Source organism: Camelus dromedarius, chromosome X (assembly GCF_036321535.1).
Source record: "Camelus dromedarius isolate mCamDro1 chromosome X, mCamDro1.pat, whole genome shotgun sequence".
NCBI classification, from domain to species: domain Eukaryota; kingdom Metazoa; phylum Chordata; class Mammalia; order Artiodactyla; family Camelidae; genus Camelus; species Camelus dromedarius.
This window is the reverse complement of record NC_087472.1, coordinates 77565792-77583742: the sequence shown is the minus strand read 5'-3', so window position 1 is coordinate 77583742 and position 17951 is coordinate 77565792. Positions and strand designations below refer to the sequence as shown.

Genomic DNA, 17951 nt, shown 5'->3' with positions numbered 1-17951 from the left:
TCTGGAGAAAGTCTTTAACTTTGGGTAGAGAACTCCACACTCCTGGCCAACACGGCTAGTGAGTAATGAAGAAATGAGGGTACGGATCTTTATTGGGTTGACCCCCTGCTCATCCAGTGCCCCAAAATACTAACTGGAAATAGAGTAAGCAATTTGGCTCCATAAGAGAGTAAATGGTGGAATCTTGTGAGAAAATGAGTGCCTGCTTTACAAATAGGAAACTCACAGCCAGTCCCAGCTACATTCTGGGCTGGGAAGGCAAGAAAACTACCACAAAGTGTCGTCACTAGGCCTCAGTCTCCCCATCTGGCTGTCTTGATTGGGGAGTGGAGGGACAAGGGTCCAGGTTTAACATACTTAGATTTGGTGGTCACGGGTAGCTTCCTGGGGGAAGTGCCTACTGTTGAGCAAGGGTGGGGAATTGGAGGATAATTTGGGGGTTTTATTTCTCCCACATAATAAGAATTACTTTGGCAACTCAAAGGAGCCTGGGCTGAGGTTTCCTGGACTTTTCTTCATGGCTACCCTATCACCCCAAGATGACTACCAGAGCCCCACCCAATCAAGACTGGGGGACTGGGGAAAGGGAAGGAGGCTGCTGGCCAGCTCAGTCATCCTCCTGTGAAGGAGCATTCTGGATGTCCCTGCCCTACAACCCCTGCTTACATTTCATTAGTCAGAACTGTGTCACATGACTGTCATAGCTGCAAGGGAGTCTTAAGAAATGTTTTAGCTTGAGACGCATCCACCTCAAATCAGGTTCTTTTCTGCCTTTACAGAGTAATTCTTAGCAACTCTCTCCCTCCAGGAATGGATACAACCCTCTCCCGAGCTACCAAAAAGCCCGCTTGAGGCAGTGCAAACACCGGGGCCTCAGAGGCCCTCGCCAAACGTTTCACAAAGTCTGGACACTCAGGTCAAAAATCTGACATCCTCCACACACTAAAAACACGAAATCCCGTCCCAGATGGGGGCAAGGTAAGGAAGAAGTGCAGCAGGATGCAGGGGGCACACAGAGGAGTCCGTGCTCACGACGCACCGCGAGACCACCTGGCGCACACTTGAGGGCGGGCGGTGACCCGGCGCTCACCTGGGGGCGGGGGTGCGCCCGCCTGAGGGGCCTGAGGGCAGCCCGCCGCGCATGCGCACTCCCTCCCCCTCAGCAGTCCTCCGCCGGGAAGAGGTGCGAGCATCTCCTCCCCTGTCAGTCCTGTCAGAGCGGCGGCGAGTTCGGGTCCCAGCGACACCAGCCTTCCCGGGACAGAGGTGAGCTGGGCCTCCCGGGCCCCCAGCCCCGGCCTCGACTTTCCACTCAGGGTTGTGGGAGTGCGGCCTAGGTCGTGAGTGAGGGGACCCCTCCCCCGCCGCCTCCCTGCCTCGGGGACCACCATCCTCTTCCCGCCCCCGAGGGCCGCCATTATAAGAACCCGCCTGGGCGAGGGTGTGGGCGCCGGGCAGGGAGGCTTGGGCCGAGCACCGGGTCTCGGTTTCAGGGTGAAACTCGGGTCCCCCCTCCCCGCCAGCCAGCCACCCGGGCTTAGTCAGGGGATGCGTGACCGACGTGGTGCGGGGTCCGGGCCGACCCTGGACGGGGTGGAAGAGGCCACTCTCGGGGTGGGCTTCCCTGAGGTCAGGGAAGCGACACCAGGGACTGGGTCCGGGCGACCCGACCCGGGCCGTGGGGAAGGGGCTCCCGGCGATGCTCCGCGAGCACTTGGCCCCGCAGTTCCCGTGCCACCTGGCAATGGGCTGTGTGACCCAGGGCCGGTCCCCGCCACTGCGCGGGTGGGCTCTTGGTTCCCGGCCGCTGGCGCCCAGAGCCAGGGCCCCGTACCCGGCCCGGCCCGGCCCACCCCGGCCCCGGGTCAGGGCGCCTCACGTCTCGCGCCGTCCGGACCCCTCCCCACCCTCCGGTCCCTCAGCCACCCAGTCAGGCCCGTCTCAGAATGTCCCCAAGTCCCACCTCTCCTGCAGGTGCCTCCCTCTCACCCAGGCTGTCCTCACAGCCACATCTTATGCCCCCAAACAGGGCGCAACGCCTGAGCTCTGTCCCCAGCTCACATCTCCCCATCGCGGCCCCCTCCTTTCTGGGCCAGCATGGGCAACATCCCCACCTGGGACCCGGCCCCCCAACTCTGACCCCAGATCCCAAACTCGGCCGAACCCTCCATGGACACCTCCCCCCTCCCCTCGCCACCCCAGATGCCACTGCCCCAGGGCTTCCCGGGAGACTAGGACCTCGGCTATTATGATGCATTTCCTGAGGCCACACACCGAACCGAGACCAGGATGTGTATTGAATGCGTTAATGGTGACTTGCTATTAATAGTGCACACTAATTGAGCACCTGCTGGGTGCCCATCCTCTTCTAACTACATGGTAATTTACTTGCTTATCTTGTTTATTGTCTCTTTCTCACTTCCAGAATCTAATCCCCCCAAGGGCAGGGACTTTAGTCTATTTTGTTCTCGGGCCCTATCCCCGCCCCCCACCCGCACCCATCACAATGCCTGGCGAGCGGGAAGATCCTCCAATTAATGAAAGAAAATTAAATTATAATAGAAATGCCTAACGTTAACCCAGCACCTCCCAAGGCTTATCACCTACTGCTGAAACTTTGCTGTTGTCCGTCCGTCTGTCCGTCTTCCTGACTAGAATGTCACGTTCCTGAGAGACGGGGTTTGTTATCTTATTTTTTTCCCCACCTCTTTGTCCTTGCCACACAGTAGGTTCTCAATAGCTGTGTGTTGCATGAGTAATAAAGACTAAATTGCAATGATAATGGCTAACAGACCTCATAATTTGCTTACGGATTTGGTTTATTGTCCCCACCTTTTAGAACATAAACTCCCTGGGGCCAGGAATGTTGCTCAGGATAAACTATGACTGGCACCGTGCAGGGCTGGGATCCAACAGTGACACAATCTGAAATCAAAACTGACGGAATCCCTGCCCTCCCTCCGGAATGGGGAGAGACTGCTAGTGGAGGGGGGGTTTCTCTTCCGAGTGATGGAAATGTTCTAAAATTAGATTATGGAGATTGTCACACAACTCCATGAAGGAACTAAAAAGCATTGAATTGTACACCTTGGCTAGATTAACTTTACAGTATATAAATTAATAAAGCTGTTTTTAAAAATCCCTGCTCGGGGAGGGGGCGGTAGGGTATAGGTCAAGTGGTAGAGCGTATGCTTAGCATGCAGGAGGTCTTGGGTTCAATCCCCAGTACCTCCCCTAAAAATAAATAAATAAACCTAATTACCTCCCTCCTCCACAAAAAAAAAAAAAAGCCTACATAAATAACTCCTCAAAACATTTTTTATTTTTTTAAACATTTTTATTGATTTATAATCATTTTACAATGTTGTGTCAAATTCCAGTGTAGAGCACAATTTTTCAGTTATACATGAACATATATATTTTCATTGTCACATTTTTTTCTCTGTGAGCTACCACAAGATCTTGTATATATTTCCCTGTGCTATACAGTATAATCTTGTTTATTCTACAATTTTGAAATCCCAGTCTATCTCTTCCCACCCCCCGCCCCCTTGGCAACCACAAGTTTATATTCTATGTCTGTGACTCTATTTCTGTCAAAACATATTTTTTAAAAAGTCCCTGCCTTCACACAGTTTATGTTGGAAAAGGGAATGAGAGAATAAGCAACATAAATAATAGTATTTTAAGTGATTAGCACACACTACACACTCAATAAAGGTTGATTCAATGACACCCAGCAGTCCCTTTGCCACTAAATGGTCTCACCTAACCTCCTGCCCCACCTCACCCCTGCTGTCTTTCTTCTCTTCCTGCTTGCAGGCCTGCCATCCACATCTCTTCCCTGAGCTGCCCACTGGGGGCATGGCGCTGCCAACAAAGCCGAGCATGTTTGATCTGGGCCTGGGCACATGGAGCCCCAGCTCCCAGGAGCAGAGCCACAGGGCTCGGGCACCCTCCAGGGGTGTTGGCAAAAAGCTGCCCGAGTACAAGGCAGTGGTGGTAGGCGCAAGCGGTGTGGGCAAGAGCGCGCTGACCATCCAGCTGAACCACCAGTGTTTCGTGGAAGACCACGACCCCACGATCCAGGATTCCTACTGGAAGGAGATGGCCCTGGACCACGGAGGCTGCATTCTGAACGTGCTGGATACGGCAGGGCAGGCCACTCATCGGGCCCTGCGTGACCAGTGTGTGGCGATTGGGGATGGTGTGCTGGGTGTCTTCGCCCTCGATGACCCCTCGTCTCTAGCCCAGCTGCAGCAGATGCGGGCCACCTGGGGCCCTCACCACACCCAGCCCCTCGTCCTTGTGGGCAACAAGTGTGACCTGGTGACCACCACCGGAGATGCTCGTGCTGCTGCTGCAGCCCTCGCAAAGAGCTGGGGGGCCCCTTTCGTGGAGACCTCAGCCAAGACACGCCAAGGCGTGGAGGAGGCCTTTTCCCTGCTCATCCATGAGATCCAAAGAGTCCGGGAGGCCATGGCAAAGGAGGCCATGACAGGGCCAGGTGGGGATAAAGCCCGGCACCAGAAGGCCATGTGCCGCTGTGGCTGCTCTGTGGCCTGAAGATTTTGGTCTAGAAAAGTGGACCCTCTCCCAAACCAGGGTGGTGGTTCCTTCACATGAGACTCCCAGAGCAAGTAGCTGTGTGGGACACTGTTGGTGTACTGGGGATAGATGGACCCTCTCCTGGAGAGGTTTTCATTTGGTGATGGGCTTTTTGACAATGTGGGGTGTAGTGTGTTGGTTATGTTATGTCAAGTTGAGAGATTTTGTGCAAACTTAAATAAATGGTGTTCTCAAGTTTCAAAGCTGCCTCCATGCCTAGTGTTATGTGGGTGGGAATGAGACTGGAGAGAATGTTACTTAAATTGTGAGAATTCTTTCATTCAGGAAATGTGAGGGAACCCACAGTGTGCAAGGTCCTGTTTGGGGCACAAAAGATGTAGAGTCAAGCAAGACACTACAAATTCCTGCCCTTGTAGATATATATAAGACTTTGTATTAAAGGCAGGTGAAGTAATTCGGTGACAGAGAGGCCAAGGAAAGCCTTACTAAATAGGTGACATTTGAGGAAAAACTTGGAGATAACAAGGGGGCAGATGGAATTGCCAGTGGAAAGGCCATGACCACAAGCCATTTACCACCACACCAACTGATAATCTTCAGGGCTAGGGTAAGAGTACCGATAGAGTGGCCTCCGTATTATATAGCTAAATACTTAAACATATATCAAGCTGACAAACATAAAATACACCTTATCCCCCTCTTACCTTGCCAGGAGGTGACCAGGTTGGGAGAGCAGCCTGCAGCCTGCAGCCCGCTCCCTTTCGCTTCCGGTCAGTAGCCCCTCCCCATCTCAGGGGGCCTTCGAATGTGGCTATGGACATGCGGGCCCAAGCGCTACTCTCATGCCTCATTAACAGCCTCCCCTTGACCACCTAGTTGGTCCTTAGGAGGATGGACCCTCGGAAGATGCTGCAGCAAGCCCTGAAAGTCGCCTCAAAGGCTTTTGGGCTCTTCATTCCTAAAGGAGGCCTAGAAACGGGGCACAGAATCTGTGTGGGCACTGCCATTCTACATATGGATACCTCCCCAGTGAGGAGAGGCACAGGCTGGGAGGGAGGTTGTCTCAAAAGTGGGGGATCAAAGGCAGAGACTCTCTTCCTTCATCTAAGGGCAGCCAGCACCACCCAGTCCACCACCACCCCACCACCCCGCCCCGACGCCGCCACTCAAACAAACAGGTAGCTGCTTCAGATCATATTTATTGTGGGGATGGGGATCTTGGGGTTCGAGGGCAGCAACAGTGGCTGGCGGGATAAGCCGCTCTCGACGTGCGGGAGGAGCAGTCGGGGTGTCAGGGGTCGGGCGGTCCTGGGCGGGAGGGTGCGCAGGATCCAGGTGGTGCTCAGGGCAAGAGGCGGCGCGCGGGCGCCTGGGGTGCGGGGGTCTCCAGGCGCTTTACGCGCAGCAGAGCCCCCAGCACGCCCTCAGGGGGCACCTCAGGACCCAGATCCTGGTCCGCGGCACGGCGGAGGCGACGCGGGGCAGTCACAGCCTCGGAGTCCGCGCTTCCCGCGAGGATCCGCCCCAACAAATACCTGCAGGGGAGCATAGCAGAATGCAGTGAAAACGCCCCGGCCCTAGGACCTAGGTGGCGCGCAACCGCTTACAGCCTGGGAACCTGGCGGCCTCCTTCCCACCCAGGCGTCCCACTGCTTTCAGGAGATGAAGGTCCCCGCCTCCCATTCCTGAAACTAGTTTCCCCGCCTCCCACTCGTCCTCCCGGCCAGGCGTCTCTGCCCCCACACTCTGGGTCCAGGACCAAAGTCCCTCCTAGGGTCGCAGGACCCAGGTGTTCGCACCTCCACCTCCTGAAGCAGTCCCCCCGCAGCTCCTCGCCCTCCTCCCAGGATGCTGGCGCCCGCCCCCGCCCCCCTCTTGCAGGGGTACCTCAGCAGCTCGGGGTCCACGTCCGGCGCGTCGTCGCCGGCGTCCTCCACATCCAGGCCCGTGGGGCCGTCGTCGTAGACTGGGGGCCGGGGTCTGAGCGCTGCGGCGGGGGCAGGGGCGGGAACAAGCTGGGCTGCGAGGGCAGCGGGGTCTAGGCGGGCACGGAGCAGGGCGCGGGCGAGCTGCGCGGCGGGGGCGTCGGGGTCATCTTCCAGGCCCAGGGAAGGGTCGTTGGTGCGGGGTGCGCTCCAGACGCGCAGCAGCTGCGCCAGGACGCGCGCCTGCTGATCCTCGGCCTCCTGCGCCTCGGCCCGCGCCCGCTCCTGCCGTTCGGCCTCCAGCAGGTGCGCCAGCGCCCGCGCCAGCTCCTGCACAGCCCCCGCCGCCTCTCCCCGGGGCGCTGCCCGCCGGAAACGCCGGGGAGCACCGGCCTCCGCCAAGGGCGGCGAGGCTGCGCCCAGGCTGCGCGGTTCCTGCGGAAAGACGACGTGGTGGGAAGGAGAAGTCGTCATCATCTGTCAGGCCAGGGACCCCCAACGCGGGTGGCTCCATGGACCTCAAATATCCCCAGATGCTACCAAAGGCATATGGTCCCTCAAATATCTTCAGACACCCCTAAGGCCAATGGAGAGCCCGAAGTATTTCCAGACACACTTAGGACCACCAAAGACCCCTAGATTCCCCACCCACAACTATTTCCTAGTGACTCAGAACTTGCCCAGGGGCTGCTGAAGACCAGGTTTCCTTATAGGAGTGGCGATGGTAGATGACAGCTGTAGTTTCTTCTATATTAATGCTGTGGACAATGGGAACCTGTGCTTGCATTTTATAGCTTCCTATTGTCCATTTGTTTTATCCAAAAGGTAGTGGACTGTTCTGAACCTTGCTTTTTGGAATCTATACCTACAACAGTACCTTAAAAGCATCCTTTCTCTCTCTCTCTCCCTTCCTTCCTTCTGCACTGAATCCCTTTGATACGGATGTACAATAGTTTACTTAACCAGTCTTCAACAGATGTTTCTTTTGCTATTCTTATAAATAATATTGGAGTGAACAACCTTGTTCATATATCATTTGGCATGTGTGCAAGTCTATCTGTAAAATAAATTGCCCAATGACTAATTTTCAGTTCAGGCAGTTATGAAACAATTTCAATAAGTTTAAAGAAATAAAAGAGCATATCAAAAATATGAGAAAGGGATGAAAGACCATTAAAACGATCATGAAGATTTGAAAAAGAAACCTCTAGAACACCTAGAAAAATATTTTAAATGAAATTAAAAATTAAATGGGCAAGTTAAATGGCAGATTCAATACAGCAGAAGGAACTAATAGGATTGAACAGAGCTTGGAAACAGATACACACATATTGACATATGCTATGACAGAGGAGACACTGCAGAGCAGTGGGGACAGGACCAACTCCTTCAGTAAATCGTGCAGGAACAAGTGATCCAAATTGGAAGATAATGGAAAGGAAAAGAGAACTAAATTTGACTACATTCAAGTTAAGAATTTCTTTTTATCCCAAGACACTGTAAAAAGAATGAAAAATAAAACCAGAGTGAGAGAAGATACCTATAACACAAATAGTCAATAAAAGATTAGTGTCCAGGGGGAGGATATAGCTCAGTGGTAAAGAGCATGCTTAGCATGCACGAGGTCCTGGTTCAATCCCCAGCACCTCCATAATAAATAAATAAATAAACCTAACTACCTCCTCCCCCCAAAAAAACAAACAAAAAAGATTAGTGTCCAATATATACAGATTGCCTAAATAGCAGTAAGGGAAAACCAAACTAATACAAAAATGTGCAAAACTGATGATCAAGTATTTCACAAAAACAGAACCAAAACAGTTACTAAACATATGAAAAATAATGAACCTCATTAGAAATCAAGAAAATGCAAGTTAGATACACTAGGCCAGTAAGATACACTATGCAAAATACGTCCAAAGACTGCCAAAATTTAAAAGTCTGATAATGTTGAATGCTGACATAGATGTAGGAAAAAAAACAACAAAACAGAAGCTCTCAGACACTGCTGCTGGGAATTCAAGTGCCAAAATAACTTTGAAGAACAATTTGGCAATGCCTAAAAAGATGCATATATCCTAAGCCCCACTCCTGGGGTGTTACACCCCAGAGTAGCTTTTGCACATATACTACTGGACACAAATTCATGAAAAATTGCAGCAGCACTATTCATAAAGTGAAGCGAGAGGGAAAAAAGAAAAAAAAAAGCCTGGAAACAACCCAAATGTGGACTGATGTACTGAGAATGCATCTATAAACCATGACATACTCATATGCTGGTGATACACTCATCAGACAAAATACTATGCAGCTATAAAAAGAAATGTATTACAGCCACATACTTCAATGTGGATGAAACTCACAACCAATGTAGAGCAAAAGAAAAAAAAAAAAAGAAAGAAAAAATCGCAGAATTCCACTGCAGACTGTCTGCGACTACCAGACACCCCGATGACTTCCTAGTGACCCCTAGTGACTACTAGGAGCCAGACGCCCAGTATGATTCCATTTCTGTGAGGAAAAACTAGAGAAGATATTGTTTAGAGATACATATGTGATAAGCTGCAAAAAAAAAAAAGGGGGATAATGAACAGAAAATACAGGATAATGACTGAGGAGAGGGGCTGTCGTGGGGAGGGGCACCGAGGGTCGTCTAACTATTGGTCATGCTCAATTTTTTAAGCTGAGTTATGGGTACACATACGGGTTGATTATTTTATCATTATGCCTTACGTTGTACATACGTATTTAAATATATTTTGTCATATGGGTATTATTTAATTTTTTTAAAAACCCATCCTTGACACAAACAGCCTTGAACTCTTCATTAGAGGAGGATATGCTCCAAATGCCCTTGACACCAACCACCCCTCAAACCCCGGGGAATCACACACATCAATCACAGCCTCACACACACTCATATGGACTGACAGGCCTTAAGATGTCACATATGCAACCCAACACTGCCACATTCACACTCAACGACCTGCACATGTTCACGCACAGGGCCGCTCATGCAGTTACAATCGTCAAGCCATCCAGACGCAAGAGCACGCACCACCCTTAAAGACATAATGCAGCAGAGAGAGACATCATGGCTCCTCTCCCCAGAATGACACAGCTCCACAAAGAAACAGGGAGGAACAGCCTCATGAACACAGATACAAAATCCTAGTCCCTCAGTTCAACAGAACCAAAATGGGATGCGCGCTCGGGGATGCAAAGACCACTCCCTCCTAGACAAAAACGAAATCACACATACAAACACACAAAGACACGCCCATAAGTCACGCCATCACCATAGGATTCACAAACACACGATGTCACTGAGAAAAGTCACACTCAGAAGCACGCCCAGCATCACACACTGCACACCCGGACCCACAATGGCATCTTTCTATGGACGCTTGGAAGCGCTTACATCAAAGGACACACACAGCACACCCTCACGCCTCTGTCATCCCATCACGTGCGCACATACAGATAGCCACACTCCCTGCCTTAATGCGCCCTAGTCCCATGGACAGCGCCACAGACCGCGGGGGGTGGGGGGGGGCGAGGCCCGGCCCAGCGCTGGGTGCCGAGGGATGGGCAGGGCGCGGCTGCCGGACGAGCCCCTGACACTGCCACCCGCACACCCAAGAGCCTGGCATGGCCTGGACACGGACTGGCGGCTGGTCCTCGGGCCACCCTGGCCAATCTCTCCACACGTCCTAGGAGCTGAGGCCAGCAAGGATGAGCGGCCAGTGGCCGGGCACCGACCTTTGCGGGTAGCATCCTCCTCCCCACCCCCACCCAGCGCCTAACCCGAGTCGCACCTTTACCGGCCGAGCGCAGAGCGCGGGAGGTGGCCCAAGCCAGCCCAACAGCAGCAGCACCAAAAGGCCGGCGCCCCCGGCCCGCGGCCCGCGGAGCAGCGGCGACCCCGCCATGCTGCCCCAGCGAGCCGGGCTCCGGACGGGCGGACTGGCTGGCAAGTGCGCAGCGCCTGGGCTAGCGGGCAGAGCTGAGATGCTCTGCGGCTGCGCACGACAGGGAACCCTGCCCTCCCCTGCTCACCCCCTTCCTCCACTCTACGCAGGCGCAGCCTTGGAACTCCTGCAGCCCCTCCATCCCGCCCGTCGCCATGGAGATGCCCAAGGGGCAAGGTGGAGAGCTGGAGCCTTCGATGGCGGTTGCCATGGCAGTCGGAGGGCAGTTGCCAGGGCAACAGACCTTGCTGTCTCCACAGCAGACAGGCAGAAAAGAATTGACTCAGTGGAGTGGAATGCGGGCCTGGTCCCCACCTCTCCTTCCTCGCGGAGATGTATGACTTTGTTTATTGGATAAACAGTTACGGATGGTCTATGGACCAGGGCCTTTACAGGATGATGGGTTCAATCCAGGTGGTGTGACTGTGCATAGGCCAGTTCACCATTCTTAAGCGCAGCCCTTTAGCTGCATAAAGGGATTAATAGTAACTGACCCCCAGAGTGGCTTTGAAGGTTTAATAAGAATGACATTCAGTAGGAGCTCAATAAAAGTTCATTTCTATCCTCTCCTTGTCTCTGCCAGTATCTTCCTTTCTCCATAGCTCTGTTTCTCTTTCGAACTTATGCACCCACAGCTCTGTCTTCCACTCCCATCTGTCTCTCCCTGCCTGATTCTTTCTCTCCTTTCATCTCTACAACCCTCCTCCTGTCTCTGTCTTTATTTTGCTGCCTATATCTACTTGTTTTTCAATAAATACATAGATAGATTGATTTTACTCATATATTGTTCCAAAAGGATTTCAAGCCACTTAAAACGATACATGAAAGGAAATAAAATTTTGGTAAAATTTGTGTATCCATAGGGGAAGAAAATGTTGGGAAGGGCATGTCAGTGATTATTTCTGGAGACCAGGGAAGATAACTAATGGTTTATCACTTTCTCCTTTACACTTTTCTCTGCTGTCTGAAAAACAAAGTTTCAATGAATATGTATTACTATTATTACCAGATGAAAAAAAAAAGATATTTTCATTTTGGAATTAAAGCAAAGTATGGTAAAATAGCATAAATTAAAAGTGAAAAAAAGAAATATTGATTTATGTTGCTGGGAATATAGCTAATCTATTGATTCTAACTGCCTCTATCTCTTCAGTATTACAAACAACAACTTTACAATGAAAATCCTCATACACATCCCCTTAAGGATCTGAAGATTATATACTCAAGCATGGTGTAATGGACACACAATTAAGATGGCTTCCATGATCTTTGCCTTTTGTAATCCTTGTGTAATCCCCTTCCTCTGAGTGTGTGCATGTCCAAAGGTGATCAGATACAAGTAATTACATATACATAATTATGTTAAAAATGAGGTTGAAATGGTCAACTTGTGAGGCAACTCCTACTCCCCTGCTGGCTTTAAGGAAGCAAGTGGCCACTTTGGGGAACCTCACATGGCAAGGAAAAGAAGGTGGTCTTTAGGAGCTGAGGGTGGCCTCCAGCTGAGAGCCAGCAAGAAATTGAAATCCTCAGTTCTACGACCATAAGGAATTGGATTCTGCCGACAACCGGAGTGAGCTTGGAAACAGATCCTTCCCCAGTCAAGCAACAGCCTTAGTCAACACTTTCATTTCAGCTTTGTGAGATCCTAAGCAGAGAACCCATTAAGAACCCTGACTCCTGACCCACAGAAACTGTGATATAATGCTGTAAGTATGTTCTTTTAAGCCGAGGAGTTTGTCACACAGCAATAGAAAACTAGCATAAATGCGATAATAAGTTCTTCTATAGAGAAAATATTAAACTTCGTTTAAAGTTATAAAAGATGATCTGAATAAATGAATAAATGAAGATACGTTTTATGCTCTTGGATGAGACTATTTCACGTTATAAGTGTTTCAATGATCTCCAAATTAATATATAATTTCAATACGATCTCAATTTAAATCTCAGCTATTTAAAAAAATCAATAAAACTTATTTTTAAATGTATATAAAGAGTCCACACAAAACTTGTACATGAAAGATAAAGTAGCACTTTTCATAGTAGCCCCAAAATAGAAACAACTCAAATGTCTATCAACTGATGAATGAACAGACAAAATGAGGTATATTCATACAATAGAATATTACTCATTCATAAAACAAATTAAATACTGATACATGATGCAATATAAATAAAACTTGAAAATATTCTAAGTGAAAGGAGCCAGTGGACCTAGAGATGATCACACTAAGTGAAGTAAATCAAACAAAGACAAATATTATATGATATCATTCAGCCACAAAAACCGACAACATAACGCCATTTGCAGCAACATGGATGTTCCTGGAGAATGTCATTCTAAGCGAAGTAAGCAAGAAAGAGAAAGAAAAATACCATATGAAATCACTCATACGTGGAATCTAAAAAAAACATAAATACAAAACAGAAACAGACTCATAGACATAGAATACAAACTTGTGGTTGTCAAGGGGGCAGAGGGGTGGGAAGGGACAGACTGAGATTTTAAAATGTAGAATAAATAAACAAGATTATACTGTATAGCACAGGGAAATATATATAAGATCTTGTGGTAGCTCACAGAGAAAAAAAAATGTGACAATGAATATATCTATGTTCATGTATAACTGAAAAATTGTGCTCTACACTGGAATTTGATACAACATTGTAAAATGACTATTAAAAAAATGAGAAGCTGTAGTATATTTAAAAAGAAAAGACAAATATCATATGAGATCATTTACATGTGGGATCTAAAAAAAAAGATACAAATGAACTTATTTACAAACTAGAAATAGACTCACAGACATAGAAAACAAACTCTGGTTACCAAAGGAGAAAGGGGGGCAAGAGGGATAAATTAGGAGTTCGGGATTAACATGTACACACTACTATACATGAAATTGATAAACAAGGACCTACTGTCTAGCACAGGGAACTATATTCAATTTCTAATAATAACTTATAATGGAAAATAATCTGAAAAAGAATATATATATATATGTATATATACACACACATACAACTGAATCACTATGCTGTACACCAGAAACTAACACAACATTGTAAATCAACTATACTTCAATTAAAAAAAGAAAAAAGCAAGACACAAAAAGCCACATATTGCATAATTCCATTTATGTGAAATGCTCAGAATAGGTAAATCCATAGAGATAGAAAGTTGATTAGTGGTTGCCAGGGCCTGAGGGGAGAAGGGAATGGAATGGGGGGTGATTGCAAATAGGTACAGAGTTTCTTTCTGAGGCGATGAAAATATTCTGGTGTTAGACAGTGGTGATGGCTGCCCAACTTAGTGAATATACTAAAAACCATTGAATTGTACACTTTAAAATGATGAACTTTATGGTATGTAGATTATATGTCTCAATAAATAAATAAACATCTTTATAAAAGAATAAAGGTCTGTGAATAGCTAAATCAATTCTGAAAAAGAAATAAAGAAGGTGGATTTTACTTACCAGGTATTAGAATGTGTTCTAAGGCCAGAAAGGTGTTTAGAAAACTGGAGGAAAATAAGTAAGAGCCCTACCTCACACCATATACAAATAATAACTCCAGATGGTTAGATTGTCATGTAAAAGGAAACACCATAAATTAACAGAAAAAAAATACACTGTGTGACCTAGTGATGGGGAGGGGCTCCTTGAACAAAACTTCAAAAGCACAAATCACAAGGAAGAATGCTAATTGAAATATACAATCAACATTTACAAGGAGGGAGGGTATAGCTCAGTGGTAGAGCACATGATTAGCAGGCATGAGGTCCTAGGTTAAACCCCCACTACCCTCGTTAAATAAATAAATAAATAAACCTAATTACCTCCCCTCCTACAAAAGTTTACAATTTCTGTTTAATGAAAGACCCTACACACAAAGTTAACAGACATAACAGCGAACATATATTTGCTACCTCTGAACTCACAAGAGGTTAAATATCCAGAATATAAAAGTGACTTTGAGAAATTGGCAAGAAAAAGATAGGCACCCCAAAGAAAAATGGACAAAGGATAGGAACAGACAAATCACACAAGGAGAAGGAAACCCATGAGGTTATCAGACATATGAAAACATGCTCAATTTTACTAATGATTAAAGAAGTGCAAATGTTTTAAAAAGGCAATATTCCCTTACATCCTTCATATTAGCAAAAATTAAAAACTGAATCACAGAAAGTGTTGGCGGGCATGTGAGGATATATGAACCTCCAGGTACTGTTGGTGAGAGTCTGGGCTTGAGCAACCGTTCTGGATAGTCATCTGGCGGTATTCAATCAAATGAAGCCTTGACAAACAGAGTTGTCAAGTATCCCATGGTAGGAGGGGGCTTGGGAAAATCCCCCCTGAGAAAGGGTATCTATGCTGAGAACTAAAGGTCCAGGAAGAGTTACCCAGGGAGTTGGGTATAAGGGAAAAGCATTTCAGGCAGAGGAAGCTGCACAAGCAAAGGATCTAGGGTAAGAAGCAGCATGGTGCATCCATAGAAGTGAAGTATGGCCAGTGAGCCCGAAGCACAGCAGCGACTTGTTCTGATTTGCTGTATTTTTTAAAATCAGTCTTGTATATTTCTAGATTTATTTATTTATCTTTAAATGGAGGTACTGGGGATTGAACCCAGGACCTCGTGCATGCTAAGCACCTGCTCTACCACTGAGCTATAGGACCCCCCCACCACCATGATTTGCTGTATTTTGAAGCCTTCTGGGAGAGTGTAGCAAAATGGTTTAATGAACACACACATCTGCCTCCCTTCCTTCCCCAAATCCCCCTAAAGCAACCCCAAAATATACGCTGAGAAGAAAATCGTCAGTGGTGCTTTTCAAGAAAGTCATCAAGGGACCAGATACTCTGAGGCATTCTCCAGGAGAGATATTGCAGATGGAATCAAGCCATGTGGGGAAAAAAAGAGCTCAGGGAACTACCACCTACATACAAGGAATGGAGATGGACTTTTGTGGAAGTCAAAGCAAGTCCACTTGCTCTCTGTGGTGCTCATTCCTGCTGTTTACTACGATTATCAGATTTTCATTTCTTTCTCCCTTCCAGGACCATGGAACATGGTGGGATTGTACTTCCTCATGACTGAGTGGAAGTGGCCTGTGTTGCTTCAGGCAAGAGCACATAACTGCCAGTATGAGCTCCTCCAGAGCTGTCACTCTTATTCCTTTAAATAGCATGTATTTACTGTTAGTCCCAAATTCGCATCTCTAGCCCGGGCCTCTGCAGATTCGAAATCCAACTGCCTCTTCAACATTTCCACTTGGGTGTTTAATAGGCATCTCGGGGAGAGGGTATAGCTCAGTGGTAGAGCACGTGCTTAGTATGCACGAGGTCCTGGGTTCAATCCTCAGTAGCTCCATTAAATAAATGATAGACAGACAGATAGGTAGATAGATAGACAGACCTAATTACCTCCCTCAAAAAATCAAACCTCAAAAAAATAGGCATCTCAATGTTAACTCCCCCCAAAATGGAACTATTGATTGACTGCCCCCAAGGCCTGCCCTTCCACCACAAAAACAAAAACAAAAACTCTACTCCTCTCTCAGTCTCTCCCATCATTCACCTAGCATCTCAGGTCAAAAACCACAAAAGCATCCTTGACTTCTTTCTTCTTCTCATCCCCACAGCTAATCTCTGAGGAAATCCTGTTGGCTCCACCTTTAAAGTAGATCCATAACCCAACCTCTTCTCACCGCCTCCACCGCCAGCAGCCATCTGGACCCCAGCAGCCATCTGGACCGTGTCAGAAGGCCCCTCACTAGTCTCCCTGCTTCCTTCCTTGCCCCCCTTACCGTCTCTTTTCCTCAATGCAGCCAGAGGGATCCTATCCTAACTCAAGGAATGTCCCTTATATACTCAGAACTCCTCCCTGGCTCCCATCAGAATAAAAAATAAAGTCCACGGTCCCGCATAAAGCCTCTGGCCCACAAGGCCCTGTGAGACCTAGACCTTCTTACCTCTCTGACCTCCCATCCCACTGCTGTCCCCTCACTCACTCTGTACCTGCACTCGCCTCCTTTCTGTTCTATATCCGAGTCGAACACGTTTGCAACCTCAGGGTCTTTGCATCTGCTGTTCACTTTGTATGTGGTTTGTTCCCGTGTTTCATTCTGGTCTCTGTTCAGCAATCACCCCTTCAGAGATGACTTCCTTGATCTTTCTACTATGAAGTTCTCTGTCTCTATAGTCTGCTTTATTTTTCACTATAGCACTTAATCACTCCCCTTTATTGCTCTATGTACTGTCTCCCCAACTACAAGGTGAGTTTCACAGGGACAGAGTCTTCGATTTCTTTACCATTGCATCCCCATGCCTGGAATATAGTAGGGGTTCAATAAGTATGGGAAAAGTATTGAGTTAAGAATAACCAGTGACACAAAACAGAAGGACTAGGAACAAATGGAACAGGAAAAAAATGAGAGGAAACAAAAATAATCAAAGGGGTATGAAAACTTCTTAAACGTTGATGATACTACACTCATAAAATAAGAATAGGCCATGTGCGGGGGCAAGGGATATTGGAAAGTCTCTGTATCTTCCTCTCAATTTTGCTGTGAACCTAAAGCTGCTCTAAAAAAGGAGAATCTTAAAAAACAAAACAAAACAAAACAAAACAAAACAAAACAAAACAAAACAAAGAGGCTGCTATGAAAAGAGCAGTCAGCAGACACAGGGCTGAATACATAGACTGGGCATCACTGAAGACAGAATTAGTGATCTGAAAGAAAATTTTGTTTGTTTATTAATTTTTTATTGAAATATAGTCACTGTACAATGTGTCAATTTCTGGTGTACAGCATAATGTTTCAGTCATACATATACATACATATATTCCTTTTCATAATCTTTTCCATTATAGGTTAATACAAAATATTGAATATAGTTCCGTGTGCTCTACAGTAGGACCTTATTGTTTATCTATTTTATACGTAGTAGTTAGTAACTGCGAATCTGGAACTCCCAATTTATCTCTAACTTACTTCAATAAAAAAAACATCCTGGAGGCTAAAAACCTGAAGAAGATGGATGTAGGAGGGATGTCAGATCCATATGTCAAGGTCCACCTGCTGCAGGGCAGGAAAATGTGCGGAAGAAGAAAATGATCATCAAGCAGAACACTCTGTAGCACTTGTGTTTGGTTTTTGTTTAATCTGTGGACAAAGACTTGTAGACAGGTGCAAAAATAAATCCCCTTTTGCAACCCCAGAATTCATTGTTCAGTATGAGTTTTGATACATATAAGAAGCAATGTGATACCTAAAACAGATTCAAGTGATGGGGGTGCTGATAAACATAAAGATTGCACTCCTAGGACTATAGAATTGGTAATTTAAAAGCATAAGATATGAGAAATTATCAGCTATGTTGATTTAATACTCTAATTTTAATGTTCACATGACACAAAGATGGCTTTTATCTTGAACACAGTATCTGGACTTTGAAAAAGGTATTGGCATATCCCA

The 17951-nt window shown here is 47.2% G+C and overlaps 2 protein-coding genes and 1 non-coding gene across 3 annotated transcripts; 2 read left to right on the top strand and 1 right to left on the bottom strand.

Moving 5' to 3' along the window:
- Positions 1-114: 114 nt before the first annotated feature.
- On the top strand, positions 115-4811 carry ERAS (ES cell expressed Ras). Its single transcript, XM_064483166.1, has 2 exons — positions 115-1266; positions 3823-4811. Exon 2 carries the CDS (start codon positions 3865-3867, stop codon positions 4564-4566), a length of 702 nt encoding a protein of 233 aa, XP_064339236.1. The 5' UTR covers positions 115-1266; positions 3823-3864; the 3' UTR covers positions 4567-4811.
- Positions 4812-5752: 941 nt separating this feature from the next.
- On the bottom strand, positions 5753-10521 carry PCSK1N (proprotein convertase subtilisin/kexin type 1 inhibitor). The gene is made up of 3 exons (XM_031445259.2): positions 10313-10521; positions 6457-6929; positions 5753-6104 (listed from the first exon to the last, which is right to left on the bottom strand). Exons 1-3 carry the CDS (start codon positions 10424-10426, stop codon positions 5912-5914), a joined length of 780 nt encoding a protein of 259 aa, XP_031301119.2. The 5' UTR covers positions 10427-10521; the 3' UTR covers positions 5753-5911.
- A 7091-nt stretch (positions 10522-17612) lies between these two features.
- LOC116151104 (small nucleolar RNA SNORA40) lies at positions 17613-17741 on the top strand. Its single transcript, XR_004134888.1, has one exon. It is a non-coding gene; the product is annotated as a small nucleolar RNA SNORA40 (small nucleolar RNA).
- The last annotated feature ends 210 nt before the right edge of the window (positions 17742-17951 follow it).